The sequence below is a fragment of the Saccopteryx leptura genome, chromosome 6, assembly GCF_036850995.1.
Source record: "Saccopteryx leptura isolate mSacLep1 chromosome 6, mSacLep1_pri_phased_curated, whole genome shotgun sequence".
NCBI lineage: Eukaryota > Metazoa > Chordata > Mammalia > Chiroptera > Emballonuridae > Saccopteryx > Saccopteryx leptura.
In genome coordinates this window covers 53141681-53160195 of record NC_089508.1, presented here as the reverse complement: position 1 = coordinate 53160195, position 18515 = coordinate 53141681, and the positions used below count along the sequence as shown (strand labels likewise).

Below are 18515 nucleotides of genomic sequence, written 5' to 3'. Positions count from 1 at the left end.
TTATGGGGGAGGAACTCCTTGAGTCCCTGAGGCCCTCGGCCGGTTGAGCCACATGGAGGACCATAGGGAGGTCTTGACTCTTGACGAGAAGCAACCTCTCCAGGGCCCAGGTCTCTCAAACCTTGGGCTGTACTCTCCTTTATGCAACACTGCCTGGCACTCAAATTGCCAGCCCTTCCCCAACCAGACTGCGGGCACCTGGTGCCTCTGCCTCTCCTGGACATGATCAGCGGTTGAAACGAATAATAAAGGCAGCACCTAATACCAAGCGCTCTAGTCGAAACCCTGGAGTTTGGGTCATAGTTTTATTCATGTATTCAAAGAACACTTCTGCAGTACCTCTGTGCTTCACAAATACAAGTTCTGTTAACCCTGTAATACTCTCATTATGTATTTTCATTATTCCTTTTATTAACTCTATAGGAGGAAACTGAGGCACTGAGAGGTTAAGTAACTTGCCCAAGGTCACACAGCTGGGAAGTTCTGCCACTTTGAGCAAACCACATCCCTCCTCTCAGTGTTTCCTCATCTTTGAAGTGGAGATGATAAGCCTCACCCAAGGGCTGCAGGCTGTGGGTTAATAGCTATGGGCAGGTGGCTGACTGGGGCTCTGTGCTCCTGGCAAAACCCCTCACTCCTTCCAAGACAGGCCCACTGCCAGCAGGATGACACATTTCACCTGTTGGCAGCTCAGGCTCTGGCTTCAGCCTCCTGAAAAGCATGTAGCCCTGCCTCCTCTGGGAGGTGCGTGATTTGGGGAACCCATCCCCCAGTCCTGGCCAGAGGTTCTCCACCTGCCCCCATCTCCAAAACCAACTCTGGGCTTCTCAAACAAGACAGTCTTATCTTTGAAGTCTTTCTCACATATACAAGGCTGACAAATTCACCCACAGAGCTGCTAATGTGATCAGGCTAATACATTAATTGGTCGATGACTTAGTTGAATCAAGAGGCAAGGCGGGGAGGGGGGAGAAGAGAGAAGGGGGCTGGTGCAAAAAAAACATCTGGTTATATTTAATCTATGTTTAATGATTCTGCATAAGCAATGTCTGTAATTTGTAACTCACTGGAAAGCTGGTCATTAGAAAGTGTCAGTTCAATTTTTTACAAGGTTTGAGACTTAACCAGGGCAGTTGCCATTAATAGCAAACTCTATTAGATCTATATGTGGAAAATACTCATTAGGCCAGCGGGCGATAAATCAGACATCACAGGATCTCAGAGTTACTCCTCGGGCTGCCTAGGTCCTAAATTAGACCCGGACTATCTGTATTGATGGTCGGGTCTCTGATGTTTAATAAGTAAATCTCGGTGTGTCAGGTTATGATTAAACTGTCCTAGGAGGGCTGCAAGCAAATGAAACTGTCACATATGTTTCCCTGGGGCCCAAACTTCTCCTGACCTCAGAGCATCATGGAGTAAACTTTTCACTCAGACATGTTAATGGCCCACACATTCACAAAAATAGCCCAGTGGTGATTATTCATCAAAAGAATCCATTCCCTGGGAGGTAGTGAGCTCTCAATAGAAGTAGTTAAGCAGAGGCCAGATGAGATTCTTGCACAGATGACCTTGAAGTAGCTTTTAGCTCTAAGTTTACCTTCCATCTAAGATCCCTCCTTACAGGTTAGAGTGCAGATTCTGCAACCTTGTGTTTAAAGCTGTCCCGAAGGCCCTGATGACCTTCTCGGCCCCTTTCCTTCCCCAGCTCCGCCATCCTTCAGCTGTTCCCACTGCTGGACGGTCGCATGTCCACTCCCCCGTGCTTTGCCTAGGCAGTTTCCTCTATCTGAGTGTCCTTTTTCCTTCACTGCCCTTCAAGCTAAGGCCCAGTGAAGTCCCGCACAGCGTGGAGCCATCCCCCAAATGCATGCTGCCCTGGAATTGTAATAAGCCAGGGATTGTAATAAGCTACAGTGTGGGCTGAAGCCAGCTTCTCCCTTAGCACGGTTGTTCAGTATTCAAGATTTCTGTGACTGGTGTTAAACCATTGGTACCTTGGACTCAGCCATGGTGGGAATATTTTATCATGGAAATTTTGCAAATGTTACAAATCGGGGCTCTCCTCCACAGAGAGCCAGTTTAGCCGCACACCAAAGCCCATGCGCTTTCTCCCCCTTCTCAGCTCCCGGTGAGTGGTAGAGGCTGGCTGGAGTTGGTGGTGTGAAGGGTTCACGGCTGGACCAGGAGAGAGGGTGGCGTGGGCCCCGGACCCGTGGTGCTGGCCTGACTGCGAGGGCAGGGGGCTGGCGGGCTGCCGCTGCTGCTGGAGCCGCAGCCCACTCCCCTGAGTTCCCGCAGCTTGACCACTGGGCTCTCACACAAGCCACGTGGACCTCACCTATTCTTATTTCATTGTTTCGTCTCTTTAGCATGGGCTTTGGAGTCAGAATTGTTTCTTGCCCGGCCACGTGCTAGCTGTGAGACCACAGAGAAAAGACTGAACTTCTCTGAGCCTGTGCATGGAACTGCATCGTGGCTTCATCTCGTGCCTGTGGTGCCCGATCCTTACAGAGGTGGAACACAAGCCCTGACGAGGCAAGCAGTTGCCTCCATGGAGTATGAGGAGACTCCCCAAACCCTTCCTTCCCGGCCACTTCCCTCCCAGAACGCCCCAACTCCCTGGCTCCCGTCTGCCCCTGAGACAGTACCTTGGTTGCAGAGGGCTCCGGAGAATCCGGGGAGGCACTCACAGACGCCGCTGACGTGGTGGCAGGGCCCGCTGCTGTGCACGCAGAGGGGGCACGGCTGGGCGCAGCCATGGCCATAGAACCCAGGGGGACAGACTGGGGGTGAGGGGAGATGTGTTCAGGGGCCCCAGCCAGCCTGCTCACCCCTCTAGTCCCACACAGTGATGAAGGGAGGCGCCTCAGAAACATGGGGAGAGCCACACCCACCCCACACCTGTCTCAGAGAGGAGCTGGGGTCTGGTCCTGTTTCCACTGGGGAACTGGGCTAGGCCCTGAACTTGGGAGCGGAAAAGCCAGGGAGAGAGGGGACTAGAGGGAGGGACTTGATGGGGGCTGGCTCTGAGAGCCCAGGCTCGTTCCCACTGGGAAGGGGCAGGGAGGACTAGCTGAGTCTGGAGGGTGGGTGGGGCTCGGCCTTACTTCTCTGGCACAAGGGTCCTCGGAAGCCAGGGGCACACTCGCAGCTCCCGTCCTCTGGGGAGCAGGAGCCGCCATTCTCGCAGCTGCAGGAGACGGAGCAGTTGGGGCCCCAGCGACCAGGCGGACACGTGCTGTCACAGCGGATGCCTGTGGGCCAGAAGCAGGCTCAGGTCAGTGGTAAGAGGGGTGAGGGCAGCAAAAGAACAGTGGGGAAGGGGTACCGTGCAGTGTGAAGAGTGGAAGCCACCAGTGTGTCTGGGAATGTGGACGAAAAGCACAGCCAAGGCTTGGCCTGCCAGAGCGGGCTTCCAGGAAGAGGTGATGCTGAAACGGGGTCCTAAGGGCCACGGGGAAACTGACCAGGTAAAGGGAACCCTGTGCGCAGAGAACAGGAGGCAGGAGAATCATGCCTTGAAAGAAAAAATAGTACCGTGTGGCTGCACCGCAAAGTATAAAATGAGACGAGGCAAGATTGTGGGAATAAGGGACCAGGTCACGAAGGCCCTCCTTCATTTTTGACATAGTAGCTAGTATCCGAGGGTAGGCCGGGGAAAACCAGCTCTGGGGCCAGTGAGTGCTGTTCTGGGGGCTGCACAAGCTGGCAGGGAGCCGCATGCCTGGCCTCGCTGGCCCAGGAACCCCTGGTTCCCGCTGGGCGGCGGCCAGCCAGCTCCCGGGCAGGGCCCACAGGGCGGGCGGGCGGGGTCTCTTCAGATTCTTTTGACCACAGTCCTCAGTGCAATATGTATTTTATATTACGTGCACATACACACATACAACAGAAACCAAGTCTTTGAAAAATGACATGGACTGTGTATGATGCACTCTGATGTCTTCTCTGCCCTGTGATATATGCTATACATTAAGAAAAAATGAAGCTAGTTATGTTCCAACAAATGGATTTAATGACCCTCAGTTTGACAAACGGTGGCCTGTGGGGGGTGGATGGAATTTCTCAAAGAGAAAGAGGAGCAAGGCCTACACATTTCTTTCTGAGCTGAGAGAGAGGAAATATGTGTTGGGGGTGATTACATCCAGAGGCTAAGACGGAATTTTCCAGGCCCGAGGCTGGAGGCCCAGCTCTGGGGTGCGGCTTGCTCCCAGGCACAAAGGCTGCCGGTCCCACGTGTGTTAATTAGGCGAGTGGACCGGTGGGCCTTGGAGAACTACTGGCTTTGGAAGGTGAATATCAGAAGCTCAGAGAGGAGCAGAATTAGTTTAAGTATCATGTCTGTTTTGTTATAAGGACAGAGATTTTGAGGGAAAGAAAAGGGAGGCAGACTGAGGCCCATTGAACAGAGCCAGTCCTAGCAGCGGTGGGAGAGCAGTGCAACCAATTTAGAGGTCGGCTGGAATCGCACAAGCCCACCTGGGCTGGTGGGCAAAGGCGGGGGTGGGCAGGACAGCTGGACAGAGCAGAAAGGCGGGGGAGGCAACCGGCTTCACTCGTCCTCCGAGGCTCAGTCTGGCCGAGCGCCACACGCCCTCCCTGGGATGGCTCCTTTTCCCAGCGGGCTCCAGGCTTCAGACGGCCCTCCCCAGGAAACTGGTCTCTGCGTGGAGGGTGAGGGGGGAGCTTCTCCGCAGGGCCTGGGATACTTCCCCAGTGAGAATCTGCTGGCCACATCTCGCCCCTCGATGGAGGTCTCTCCCCGTGGAGTGTCAGGCCCGGACCGGGAGCATGGACTGACGGGAAGGCAGACTGGGGAAGGTAAACCATGATACTGCAAAACCAGGAGCCGGGATCTACCGCAAGGAACTCTTTTGCCCGTGGTTGTTGAAAACCTAGGATTCAGATCAGAGTGCAGGCCGAGGGACCCTGCTGTTCCTGCGGGTACCCCGGAAAAAGGTGCGCCCTCCCTCCAATGCGGACCTCTGAGCCCTCCCGCGCTTCAGGTGTTCTCTGTAGGCCGACCAGGTGCAGGGATCTCACAGAGACCCCGCTCTTCCCTAAACCGCTGTGCAGCCGTTGCTGGGGTTGATAGAGCACACTGCTTCTAAAGCGCCCCTGGATGTGTGGCAGCAGGTGGCCATCGTTTCCCCCCACTTGATAGATACTAAAAGTACTCTCCCATGTGGGCTCCTCAAAATGTTTCCGTGTCAGAAAGGGGTCCTCTTTCCTGGAGACGAGACCCACGGGGATGAGGTGATTCTGCTCAGACTGCAGGGAGCTGCAAGGCCCCTGGGTTCCAGGATTTGGGAATTACTCTATTACAGGACTGGTTCTGTGAGAGTGGGGCGCACGTTTGAGCTTCTTTTATGTCCTAAGAGCTACCCGGAATTTAAGACATTGGGACCTAAGAGGGAAGAAGGGCTCAGGCCGCACTGTGGAGTGCCCAGTTCTACCGGGGACTTATTAGTGTGGTCCAAGGGGCTGACCTGCTGGGAGGCTCTCCAACCACAGCCTCTGATGAGGCCCAGCTTCATCAGCCGCCTTCTCTAGGCCCCCTTCCCCCTGTAGGTGAAGGGGGATAATTCCCCTTACAGGTCCCTCCCCTCTGAGCCCCCAGGGATCTCCATGCTTTCTTTGTCAGGACCTGCCACACATCTATATTGGTGGGCTAAGAATCTGTATGTTGTAACCCCTAGTTCACGCCACAAGGCCAGCAGCAACTCAGCAGCCCTCATCCTTCAGGGCCTACTTAGGGCTCTCCTTCTCCAGGAAGCCTGCCTGGGTGTCTACCCAAGGAGTCAAGCATCTTATTGACAGTCACCGACATACAGCTTTGTCACCACCTATTATTTGAATGTTTCATACATTTGAGTCCTATCTTCCCTGCCAGCACTTTGAAGACAGGAACTGGTTTCCTGACACTTTTGACCCTCCTTGTTTGGTGCTTCTAATGGACAGGGATGCCATCTTGGTCATTTTTTCATCTCTAGTGCCCAGCACAGTGTTTGGTACACAACAGGTACTCAGGACTACTGCTGTTTTTGAGTTTTGCCATTCACAGCTGACACAGGGCTGGGCACATAGCAGCCGCCAAATAAAGACTTGGTGATTGCCTGAGTCAGGAAATGCTGATTGAATGAATACAGGGCTCCCCCTGAAAATGCAACACTGTGTTTCCATCCCTTGTCACTCATGTCCTGAGGCCTTGGGCAACGTCCTTTCCTCATCTGTAGCGTGAACAGATTGGAGTAGATCATCTTTAAGGTCTCCTTCACTTTGAGAGGAAAAACCAAATAGGGTGATAGTCCAGCTCCTTTCAATTTATCTCAATAAACATGTAGTAGGCACCTACTATGTGCAGGGCAAGATGGGGGTAAGGGAAGAAGCTATGCACACAGTTAGGGCCCAGAGAAACCAGTGGTGTGCCAAGGCACAAGCAATATGCCAGGGGCTAGGGACCCAGGGGTGGGTGGCGAAGGCTCACTGAGCCAGAGGCTGGGGCCTGTCCCCTGTCTCTTCCCTATCTCTCCTCAGTCCCCTTCTGCATGATGAACCTTGGGACATCAATTGCTCTTTTAAAATGACTTCAGGACCATGTTTGGGGAAATTAGCTTTAGAATAGCAGAGGCTTTGCTGAAAGGTTGTCCATCAAAGACAGAATTTCTAAGCACCAGAATATCATTAAAATCTTATCAGCTCACTTGAAATTAAGGCAATGAAAAATTAAAGTAGATTTCTACTTGGTGCCAGCTTAGAGTCTAGGCTGCCAGCGTACTGAAGGGCAGAGCGAGTGGAGCCAGGCGGAGATGCCGCAGAGGGCGCAGGGGCCCCGGCCTGGGCTGCTCAGAAACTTCCTGTGTGTGGACAGCAGAGGCTGCTTAGCAGCTCAGTGTGAATTATTTATCTGAGGACATCCACTGCCAGTGGTGCCTGTATTTCTTTCTCCTTGGCGCTGGCTAGTGGGTGCATTCACGTATATTTAGCACTTCCTATATTCAAGGGTTACATTTACAGAGCACTCACTATGTGCCAGGCACTGTTAGCACTTACAAGTATTAACTAATTTAAACTTCAAAAAGACCCTGTTGTTATAAGGATTATAATTATCTGCATCTTAAGGATGAGTGTTCCCGCCCAGAGAGGTTAAAGGACCTGCTCAAGGTCACAAAGCCAGGCAGTCTTAACCACTGCATTATCCATACTCAGTGTGGGGCGGGCCGTTGATACAGTGCTGATCAAGGCAGATGCGGTCCCTGGCCTCCATAGAGCTGATGGTCAAGGTGGGAGGCGGACAATAGACAGTTATTGATCTGAGTTCAGTGACAATTTCAGTACTGAAAAAAAAAAAGTGTAGGGTATTATGAGAATGAATAAAAGGGTCTCTTACATAGTCTCAAGCCGGGTTGAGGGGGTGGGTTGTAGCAGGGAGAGAGAGCCTTGTCAAAGAAAAAAATCTCTTTTTTAAACTTGATTTTAGAGAGAGAGAGGAAGAAAGAGAGATCAATTTGTTGTTCCACTTATTCATGCACTCATTGGTTGATTCTTGTATGTGCAAGAGGGGGATCGAACCCACAACCTTGGTGTATTGGGACAATGCTCTAACCAACTAAGCTATCCAGCCAGGGCCGGTTGAAATCTGGTGGATGAGAAGGTGTTGTCAGGTGGGGAGACAGGGAAAGAGTGACCCAGGCAGAGGGACTGCACAGAAGAAGGACTGGTGGCAGGAAGGTGGGTGGCCCCGGGTGGCTGGAATGTTGCATGGGATGGGAGAGGGCAAGGGCGAGGTGGAGGAGCCGGGCAGGACCACATCGTCCGGGCTCTGGGCCACGGTTGGATTTTGGATTTCTTTTTTCTTTTTTTTATTTATTTTTTATTTATTTATTTTTTTAGAGAGGAGAGAGTGAGAGAGAGAGAAAGAGAGAGAGGGAGGGGGAGCAGGAAGCATCAACTCCCATATGTGCCTTGACCAGACAAGTGCAGGGTTTCGAACCGGCAACCTCAGTGTTCCAGGTCGATGCTTTATCCACTGCGCCACCACAGGTCAGGCCGGATTTTGGATTTTATATGAATGCCATGGGAAGCCACTGATGCATTCTGAGCAGGAACTGATGCAAAGAGATATGGGTTTTGGAAAGTTTGCTTTGGCTGCCATGTGCAGAATAGATGCCGCTGGGCAAGAGCGGAGGCCCGGAGACCAAGTAGGAGGCCACGGCAGTGCCGGCTGAGAGACGGTGCCTGGTGGGCCAGAGTGGTGGCAGTGGAGGGAGAGAAGTGGATTTGCCACATGTTTAGAAGGTGGGCTGACAGGGTATGCAGAGACCAGGGCTCTCCCATGCCTTCTGCAAACACCTACATCCACCAGGTGTCAGCCTTTGTCAGATTCTTTACTGGTGTGCCCCAACCTACAAATAGGTGTTCGATAAATATTTTACTTGAACAGAATGAAGAACTGAAACCCAGGGAATAAAGGCAAAGGTGCTAGTTAAGAAGCAAGAAGAAGTAGCGAAGGAGAGAGAGAGCAGTCAGGAGGGGAGGGAGAATACCAAGAACCCAGCTTCACAGGAGCTGGGTGGTGGTGAGGCAGAAGGGGGTTACCTGTCCATCCGGCCAGGCAGCAGCAGTGGCCTGTGACAGGGTCGCAGCCATCAGCGTGGCTGCAGTCACAACGCTCACTGCAGTTCAGCCCAAATGTGCCATCCTGTGGACAGAGGGGAGAGAAAAGGATCAGATCTAGACTTACAGAGCTTCACGCACTTCTGTTGGATTTTATAACAAAACTGAGCCACTGCCCAAGGAAGCAGACACTTGGGGCACAGTGGGAGCACTTTTCATAACTGGGGATCAACACGGCCATGAAGCCACTCCAAATAATTCTTGTTAACGGCTACATTAACAAGAGCATGGGGTTTGGAAGGAGGAGGTGGTGGTCCTGCCCTGCTTCTTAATGATCAAGCTCAGAGGGCTGTAATGACCATTAAATAAAATTGTAAATGAAAATGCCCTTTGCAAGTTGTAACACATCAATCACATGTGAAGAATGGCTGATTTATTCTTTGTTACTGGGGAAGAAGGTGGTAAATAACATTTGTTGGGTGTTCATTAGGTATCAAGAGCTTTCTATAACTCGTTTCTCTTCATCCTCACAACTCTATACAAAGCTTCCATTATAGTCACAAATTAAAGAGAAATATGGTTAGAGAAGGGAAGTGTCATGCTTGAGGTAACATAGCTATGTGTAGCAGAGTCAGGATTTGAACCCAGGTCTGTAGGACTCATTCAACACTATCACATCAGTTGGCTTATCTTAGACTGAGATCTAGTGGTTACATCTGTGGTTACTGCTGGGTGGTACTTGGTCTGGCCCCCCCTCACCCCAATCATAATGTAGATGGTGGAACCAGAAAGAAGCTTAGACATGATCTACCAAAGGATGGTAACTGATAGAGTAGTGAGGGCTGTCCTAGCACTGTGTTTTGAAGGATTCTGAAGCTGCATTTGGGCTCAGGTTAATATGCTAAGTCAACTAATGTTTACCGAGAGCAGCGAGGAGAAAGGGATGGCCCATGGCCACATCACCATTTCTGCCAAGTATTGTATTTGCCATTTTATAGATGAGATGGCTGAGGCCCCCGAAGTAGGAAGGTGGCCACAGAGAGGTTAGAACCAGGGCTGAGACCTAATCCAAGATTTCCACCCATGCACTTCTCTGTACACCTCTGTGGACAAAATAACCATGGGAAAGGTGTGAGGGGCCGCTGGGTCACAGTCCTTCCCAGCCCTGGACACTCACCGGGCAGGGCAGCTGGCAGGTCTCTCCCAGCCAGCCGGGGGTGCAGGAGCAGAAGCCGTCTACAGGGCTGCAGGCCGCCCCATTGGCACAGGTGCAGGTCTCGTTGCAATTCAGGCCCCACATCCCGCTGGGACACGGCAAGGTGCAGTCAAGGCCCTGCCACCCTGCGGGGAGGAGAAGCGGCTGTCAGCTCTCCATTCAGGCCGAGCGCAGCTGCCTGCTCAGTCCCCCAGCGCTGTATAGGGGATCCCGCCCAAACCAACACTTCTCTGATCGCTGGGCTGGGACACACATTTGTCTCCACTCACAAATACGCACCACTGTTAGGAGAGCTTGCGCTAGAATGCCTCCCAATTCTGTTTTTGCTGTGGGCTGATGACCCCCACCTGGGACAGGAGACCAGCTGAGGCTGGGTGGGCTGTCTAGGCCTAGGGTGGAGTCAGCCAGCTTACCTCAGGACCCTCTGTTCTGGGGACAGCCTAATTTCCCACTCCGAGGCCCGTCACTGCCCCGTTTGCCCTCAGATCCATTTCTCCCCTTTCCCTTATGTTCCGTCACAGGGGCTGACCCCTGCAGCTGCATAGCCCAAGCCCCCCCAAGGCTGGCTCCCAGATGGTCTCGCCAATGGGGACCTGGCCCACAGACCGGAGGGCAGGAGCAGGAGAGACACCAGGTATCTCATCTTTGCCCGGGGCAGGGCCTCTCGTGGTGGCTGTGTCCCAGCTCCCACCAGGTGACCCTCACCCCCAGCAGGGGTAGCACTCTAGGTTGTCACCCCCCTCCCCGTGTGCTCCTTCAGCAGTTCTCAAACCATGGTAGCAAATCCCCTTTATCCCATTGCTGCTAAAGAGGTCCTTGGCATGGGTTTCCTCGGCTGGTACCTGGCACCCAGGCTCCCTGACCCTGCATGTGGGTGCGTGAGGCAGGAGCAGCCCAGACCCCTTGACTGGTGCCCTGCACCCCCAGGCAGTGTGCACCTCGGAGGGGGTGGGGTTGGGACAGAAAGCACATTACCTTCCTTGCAGGTGCAGGAGCCATCTACTGGGGAGCAGGTGCCACCGTTGTGACAGCTACAAACGGATGAACAGTTGGGGCCGTAGGTCCCCTCTGCACAAGGAATGGCACAGACCTCTCCCTGGAAAAGCAGATATAACCACCATGTGACAGGCAGAATAACCACCCCCGCATTTTCCTTGCCCAAAATGTCCATGTTCTAATCCCTGGAATCTGAAAAAGTTACCCTACATGACAAAAGGGACTTTACAGATGTGATTAAGGACCTTGAGATGGAGAAGCTTGGATTATCCAGGTGGACCAATCTAATCACATGAGTCTTTAGAAGTAAAAAATAACCAAAAAGGTGAACACAGCCTGTCGACGCCTGGCTTTAGTTCTAGAAGACCCATACCAGACTATTGACCTACAGAAATGTAAGATTATTATTTTTTTTTAACCAGAGAGACAGATAGGTAGGGAGAGAGACAAGAAGCATCAACTCGTAGTTGCAGCACTTCAGCTGTTTATCGATTGCTGTCTCATACAGGCCTTGACCAGGGGGCTCCAGCCGAGCCAGTGACCCTCTCTGCCCAAGCCAGTAACCCTGGGCTTCACGCCAGCGCCCATGGGGCTATGTCTATGATCTCACACTCAAGCCGGCAACACCGTGCTCAAGCTGGATGAGCCTGTGCTCAAGCCAGTGACCTCAAGGCCTCAAATCTGGGTCCTCAGCATCCCAGGTCGGTGCTCCATCCACTGCGCCACCACCTGGTCAGGTGATAAGAAATTTGTTTTGTTTAAGTTGTTTTAAATTTGTGCTAGCTTGTTATAGCAGTAATAGGAAACCAATACAGTGATCCTCACCAGTTGGGAGAAGGTCAGGCTTCCAGATCACAGCTCCAGGATGGGCAAAGCCCCAATAATCTTGACCCCTGAGGCTGTATGAGGGGTCAGCAGCACAGCGTTTAACCCTTTGCCTTTCAATCTTATTTGTCAATAGAAACCTCATGACACAGATAATTCCCTATCCCTCTTTACCTGAACCTCAGAGAAGTTAAATGTAAGTAATAAGAGCTAATGCTTATTAAGTGCTTCTCTTAAAAAAATTTATATATATATTGATATATATATAATTTATTCATTTTAGAAAGAAGAGACAGAGAGAGAGAGAAAGTGGGGCGGAGCAGGAAGCATCAACTCCCATATGCGCCTTGACCAGGCAAGCCCAGGGTTTCAAATCAGTGACCTCAGTGTTCCAGGTCATTGTTTTATCTATTGCACCACCACAGGTCAGGCTTTAAGTGCTTTCTCCATATCAGGCACCATGCATACATCACCTCATTTAATCCTAACAACACCCTCAGGAGATAGGAACTATTGTCTCAGCATTATTCCTACTTAGCAGATAGAACAATGGTATGGAGAAGTTAGGTAACTCACCCAGGTCATAGAGCTAGAAATAGTTGGTCTCTATTTGAACCCAGGCTGGCTGCTTAACCATTCCGTTACCAGGTGTCACGAACCAGGTTCCCTGGGAGCATTCTCTGAGACGGAGGTTAGCGAGCTCTTGAGAATAGCCCTATGCAGGGCAAGGGACGCAGGACTGGGCAGAGGGAGAACTTGAGCTGAGGTGCAGTTGCAACAAGGGCCTCAGCTGACCTGCGAAGAAGCTCTGTGGCTGGGATGGCCCTTAGAATTGTCCCACCAGGAGCAAGGGAGGCAGAGCCTAAATCCCCCCTCCAGTCATTGGATACCCACGGCCCTGGGGCAGGGGGCATGACTGCCGGTGAATCCCTGGCTGAGTGCCATTTCTGGAAAGGTACTTAGCCTGGAGCCCCCAAGTTTCCTGTAGCCGGGAGTGCCTCCACCCTAAATTGTGAATTTGGGTGGCGCACTAAGCCCCATTACACCAGGCCTCCTTGGGTGGGCTGTCGGCTCCAGTAGGGAGTTCACTGTGAGGCCAAGTCACAGAGCAGGAGGACCAGGATAGGGACTTCAGTGGTTTTGAGGTGAGGGTGGGAGGAGCCTACAGTTAATCAGAGGAGAGTGCGCTCAAAGCAGTCCAGGTGGGAAGAGTGTGGAAAAGAGAGCAGAGGAGTATGAGAACTGAGAATGTTCTAGAGCAGGGGTCTCAAACTCGCGGCCTGCGGGCCTGCGGGCCGCATGCGGCCCGCCGAACAATTTTGTGCGGCCCGCAGACTAATCCACGAAGTTCAAAATATTTTGGATAAAATTAAGTAAGCCTAGGGGCCTACTTGTATTTTTCATTTCTCTAGCATCCTAGCTAGATATTAGCTTAGTTAACAGCAGTTGTGATGCGAACTACAGTTTCTGGTCGTTTTGTGACACTGAGTAAACTGCATGTACGATTGTGCTTGTTGTACTGATTTTTTTTTTGTTTTCAACTGCAGTGAGAAAAGTGTTGCGTAACAGTTGCCTTTTGTAGACCTAGTGCGGCCCGCCTCAATGGCTGTGATCTCGCTCTGCGGCCCACATGCTGAGTTGAGTTTGAGACCCCTGTTCTAGAGGTAGCTGGAAGGAAGTGTTTTGTGTAGGAAGGGGTAGGGAGATATTTAAAAGGGGAGTTGGAAGCCTTGAATGCCAGGTAAGGGAGTCTGGGCTTTGTTCTCCGAGTTACCCAGGACATGTCTTCCCTACTCTGAACCCACTTTGGAGCTGTCTGCTCTAGAGCATGTAGTCCCTGGATGTTCAATTCCCACTGCCTTCCCCCAGGGAGTGTCTCCAGCCAGCTTCTCGGGTCTTACACCCAGGCTTACTGCGCTGACATATATTGGACTGGGAGACCAGACTTTGTCTGGGTCCCACTAGCTGTGTGACATCGGATAGGTTACCACACCTCTCTGAGCCCCAGTTCCAGCACCTGTGAATCAGCAGGCTTGAAGTAGAGGAGCTCAGCTCTCCGATGTAGGCCACTGGGAGACCCAAGACTATGGGCCCTTGATGAAGGGAGGCTCCTCTCGGGCCCTCTTCTCCTCCTGTCTCACCTGCACCGGCTGGGTCAGGGAGAGAGACTGGGGAGTGCAGAGTCCTGCACCAGAAGGTTCCACGGTTCCCACTCTTTCCCCGGCCTGTCCCTGGCAGGCCCTGCCCCACTGGAGTCTGCCAGCACTCCCATTACCAAGACAACCCTAATTTCTCCAGGACTATAAATAGCCCATAAGAATATATTGAAACTCGGAGGGCCTTGGCCCGAGCACAAATTGCATGCACAGTTTATGATTCTCTCTGCATGAGTTTACATTGAGAGCGGCTTCTCTCCTGGTGCCCTCATTCGTGTCCTCAATCTCGGTCCTCCTGGGAGCCCTCAAGGGGCTCGAGAGCCCAGCAGTGGGTCTGCTGGTGGGGCTCCAAGGGGACTCTCCAACCTGGCCCTGCTCCAGGAGACAAGAGGCAGAGTGCCCTGCTTGAAATACCCGGGCCCCATTTTCTCCCAGCATAGCCCACGCAAGGCTATGGACAGTCAGCTTGATCTCACAGCTGCCCTGGGAGGCCATCAAGTGGAGAGGACTTCCTGCTTCCTGGAGAAAGAAACAGACTCAGAGAAGAGCGGTGCCTTATCCAGGATCCTACGGTGGATTAATGAAGATAAAGGAGAAAAAAACCAGACCTTCCTTCTGGGGGAGGGGGACAGAGCCCAAGGGTTAGAGAACGGACTCTGGTGCCATCCTTGTGTGTGACCTTGTGCAATTTACTAAACTAGGGGACTCAGTTCCTCCATCTGTAAAATGGGAATAATAACATCACTACTTCAAAGGACTGTTAAGAGGATTGAATTAGTTATCACATGTGAAGCAGATAAAGCAGGAACTGATCAGAAAGCACTACAAAAGCTATGATTACTGCAAAGAAATAGTATCTCTTATGAAAAGAATAGACAAACCCCGCCAAGATTTCAAGCAGAAGGCAGCTCTGGAGGAAGGAGCCATCTCTCACTCAATGAGCCAATTACCTGGACCTTTGCAAGAGAGGAGGTTGACCTTCCTGCCACCTACTCCAGGCTGGCTCCCTGGTTCCCCTCCTCATAGATGAACAGGCTGGAACTTCTAACTACCATACATCAAGAGTATGATCTTGGGGGACAGAATAAGGGGCTACCATGTGCTAGGAGTTGTTTCAAACACTATGTTTGCTCCTGATAGCAAAAAAAAAAAAAGTCCAAATAGGGAAGTGGATAGTTTCTAAAGTGCACAGGCCTGCCCTGCAGGAATGGGGAGCCCAGTGCAGCTAACTCTGGTATTCCCTTTCCTCCACCTCGCTGCTCTGACCCCGACCTGGCTCAAAGTCCTCCACAAGCACAAGTATTAACAGTTCAACTCTTTGTCAAATTCTCTACTTTCTGGCCTTTGATCTTAGGGTCAGGCTTGGTGTGTAGTTGATTGGCCATCTCTAGTGATTGCCATGCCAAACAAGCCAATAATCAGCCTAATTTCACAGGTTTAGACTAATAGCTATGCCCACCCTCCTCAGTTCATTCCCTGGCCTAGGTCTGGTGATTCCCATGATGCTTGTGCCAACCCCCCCCCCCCACCACCACCACATAGGCCATTGTCTCACCCACATGCGTCCCCAAATTGGGACACCACTAGCAGGCCTTAGTCATGATGTCCTGTGTGGCATCTGAGCCTCAAGGGGTCATTATTTATGTTTGCACATGCTTACGTAATCTGTATACACACCTGTGAGACTCAGTGTGTTTATCTCTGGGGGTTATCTGTGTTGATTTGGGTATAAACTTGTGACTCCTTCATCATCCTTCCCTCCTGTTGGGTACCCTCCCCAGCCACCCAGCTCTGCCCTGGCAGGAACTATGCACACACAGCCACCATGGTCCTAGCGCACTGGGGGTCTTGGTGGGCTCACGCGTCTGCCTCCATCCTGGGCTGTGAGCTTAGGGAGATGGGGATCTGATTTTATTCACATCTAGATTCTCAGGGTTGGGATCCTGCTGGTACATAACAGGCCCTCGGTAACTGTTGGTTAATTGAAATGAGATGTTTGTGTGTACACGCTGGCTTCTGCTGTGGACAGAACCAGAAGGGCTGGACAATTTCCATATGCTTTCTCTCCCACGCCAGGCAATTCAACAAATGTTTGCTGAGTGGGGGCCAACTCTGAGCCAGCCTGGTAGTGGGTTCCAGGGGCACACTAGAGCCTGAGACTTATCTCTGCCCTTGGCAACTAACTTTCAAGGCACTGCCCACAGCCACACTCATGCCTGCATCCACATGTGTTTATCCATCCACTTAACTTACTGCCTCCCCAGTTAGAGTAGAAGCTTCATGAGAACAGTGAGCTTACCCCTCTGGGTTGCCCAGTGTCTCCAGCTCAGAACCTGGCACAGAGTGGAGGTACTCTATCAACAGCATTGCACAAATGAGTGAGGGGCCCTGGTGGGCTGGGATTCTGTGGCTCCCCTCACACACAGGACGCAGAATATTGTCTAGTCTAAGGATGGGTCCCATGCTACCACACTGATTCTAGGCCTCCCTGTGGCTTCTTGTCAAAAGGGAAAGCGAGGCTCCCTCCTGGTCTGTGGTGCCATGCTGTACCCTGCTACCTCCTGCCCAAGCCCTGCCAGGGTGAGGGTCCGAAGTACAGCCAGAAAGTCTTCCTGTTGGCCTCTAGTGAGCTGAGCAGGATCTCAGAGAAGGAGATGGAAAGTGAGAGTGGGCGGGGCTGGGGCTTGCAGGCCCATGCTTCCAGGGGACTGGCTGCAAGGACTGCGTCTTATCTGACCCCTCCACTTCCCCAGCCCAGAGAGAGAGTCAGAGAGAGGGATAGATAGGGACAGACAGACAGGAATGGAGAGAGATGAGAAGCATCAATCATCAGTTTTTTGTTGTGACACTTTGGTTGTTCATTGATTGCTTTCTCATATGTGCCTTGACCGTGGGCCTTCAGCAGACCGAGTAACCCCTTGCTGGAGCCAGCGACCTTGGGTCCAAGCTGGTGAGCTTTTTGCTCAAGCCAGATGAGCCTGCGCCCAAGCTAGCGACCTCGGGGTCTCGAACCTGGGTCCTCCGCATCCCAGTCCGACGCTCTATCCACTGCGCCACCGCCTGGTCAGGCTCTACTTATCTTTTCACACTCCCAGAAAAAGCACAAGGTAAGAGCCCAGGCTTGTGAGCTCAGATCAGAGACCTCAGGTGCTTCATGTAGCCTAGCGCCGCCGCCCACGCCCTCAGCCAGGAGTACACCCCAGGGCCCTTTATTGAAGTGGTTCTCCAAGATTTCCATCCAGGATTCCTATACATCTCACTGCTGAAAAACAGCCTTCTCTGATAGACTCACGTTCATGCTAGGTAACAGACAGGCCATGGTTTCCTTATCCATTATATGGAGCTGTTAAAATCAGTCTCCCCGGCTTTCACCACCTAGAATCCTTGTTCGTACTCCTTCCTCCGCAAAGCCCTCACGATTTGAAAGACACGGCTGTCATCCTGCAGTGTCTAAGGCCAGTCATGTTTTGAACAGGTGCAATTTGGCCAGTAACCACAGGCTATCTGACTCTGGTAGCAGCATCTTGTTCACCAACCATGACCTAGAAATTCCCATGATGTCCCCTATAACCAATCAGAGCTTCTGATTAGTGGATGTAACATGGGATATCACACAGAATTAATTTCATTCTAATTAATAGCAAAAGCCAAATAGTCTTGGTGTTTCAGCTAGCTTTATCACAGATAATGGAAGTATGCCTGTAGGCTTTGTGAAATGTTTGAACCCACTCTTGGCAATCTGCGGCAGGCTTTGCAGCTGGGAACCACTGGCTGGGTCATCTCTAAGGGCCCTTCAGCTCTGACTCTCTGAGCATCCTCTTGCCTGCTGTAGGGGTTCAACCCAAAGGAGTGAGGCATGGTGGAAATGCAGGCCCAGGAGTGGAAGCCCTCCTGGGCATCTATGAATCACACAAGCTGGGTGACCAGCTACTCTGCTAATGTACACCTGGGGCTGGCCACGTGCCCATTCCTAGTGGTGGAGGGACAGCCCACTGTGCCAGAGCTGGGAAGGATCGTGGGAATCACTTGTCCCTCTGCTTTGCTTTACAGGTGAAGAGACTGAGGCCAAGAGAAGGAAGGCAACTTGCCCAAGATCCTGTAGCCAGTGCTAGGCAGAGATGGGTTTGGAACTTGAATCTCCTGGCTCCCATTTCAAGGACAGAATGCTAAGAGCCCAGAGGTGGTAAAACTGGGATAGCCCACGCCGCCCTGCTTGTATTAGCAGTACAGTTACCACCTAGGCACGCGACACCCAAAGGACATGGCTTTGACCTTGAGGAAGGTCCACCTGCCACAGCCCAGATGCTCAGCCCTTTCTCAGTTCCATCTCACCCTACACAGCGCTCACCCCCGGCCCGGGGAAGGGAGCCCGCCACTTCCCACTGCGGCAGGTCCCCGAGGTTCCCTCTGCCACTGAGGAAAGCCTGCCAGTCCTGCTCAGTGTCTTCATTCTGTGAATGGAGGGTGGATGTGAACTCTTCTGCCCATCCAAAGGCCTGTTAATTATAGACGCAGCGTTGGCTATTAACATCTTGAACTTGATTTGAAAGAACTACTGGCAGAATGAAGCCCCTGGTGCTGGACCTGCTAAAGAGATGCAAATCTCCCCTCTGCCTTCCACCAGCCTCCTTGCGCCACGTGGCAGCCTAGGCCCAGACCCCGGTGGGTAATGAGTTATATGTTCTATTAAATTTGTTTCAAATGCT

The 18515-nt window shown here is 52.0% G+C and overlaps 1 protein-coding gene across 4 annotated transcripts in view; it reads right to left on the bottom strand.

Annotated features, from left to right (window-relative positions):
• Nucleotides 1–18515, bottom strand: part of MEGF11 (multiple EGF like domains 11) — a 406952-nt gene that overhangs the window by 23601 nt on the left and 364836 nt on the right. For all 4 annotated transcript variants that reach the window (XM_066342091.1, XM_066342088.1, XM_066342090.1 and 1 more), the window contains exons 11-15: nucleotides 10808–10928; nucleotides 9794–9957; nucleotides 8599–8701; nucleotides 3111–3257; nucleotides 2652–2786 (exon numbers count right to left, since the gene is read on the bottom strand). In XM_066342091.1, coding sequence (XP_066198188.1) covers nucleotides 2652–2786; nucleotides 3111–3257; nucleotides 8599–8701; nucleotides 9794–9957; nucleotides 10808–10928 — 670 coding nt within the window. The remainder of the gene's footprint in view (nucleotides 1–2651; nucleotides 2787–3110; nucleotides 3258–8598; nucleotides 8702–9793; nucleotides 9958–10807; nucleotides 10929–18515) is intronic.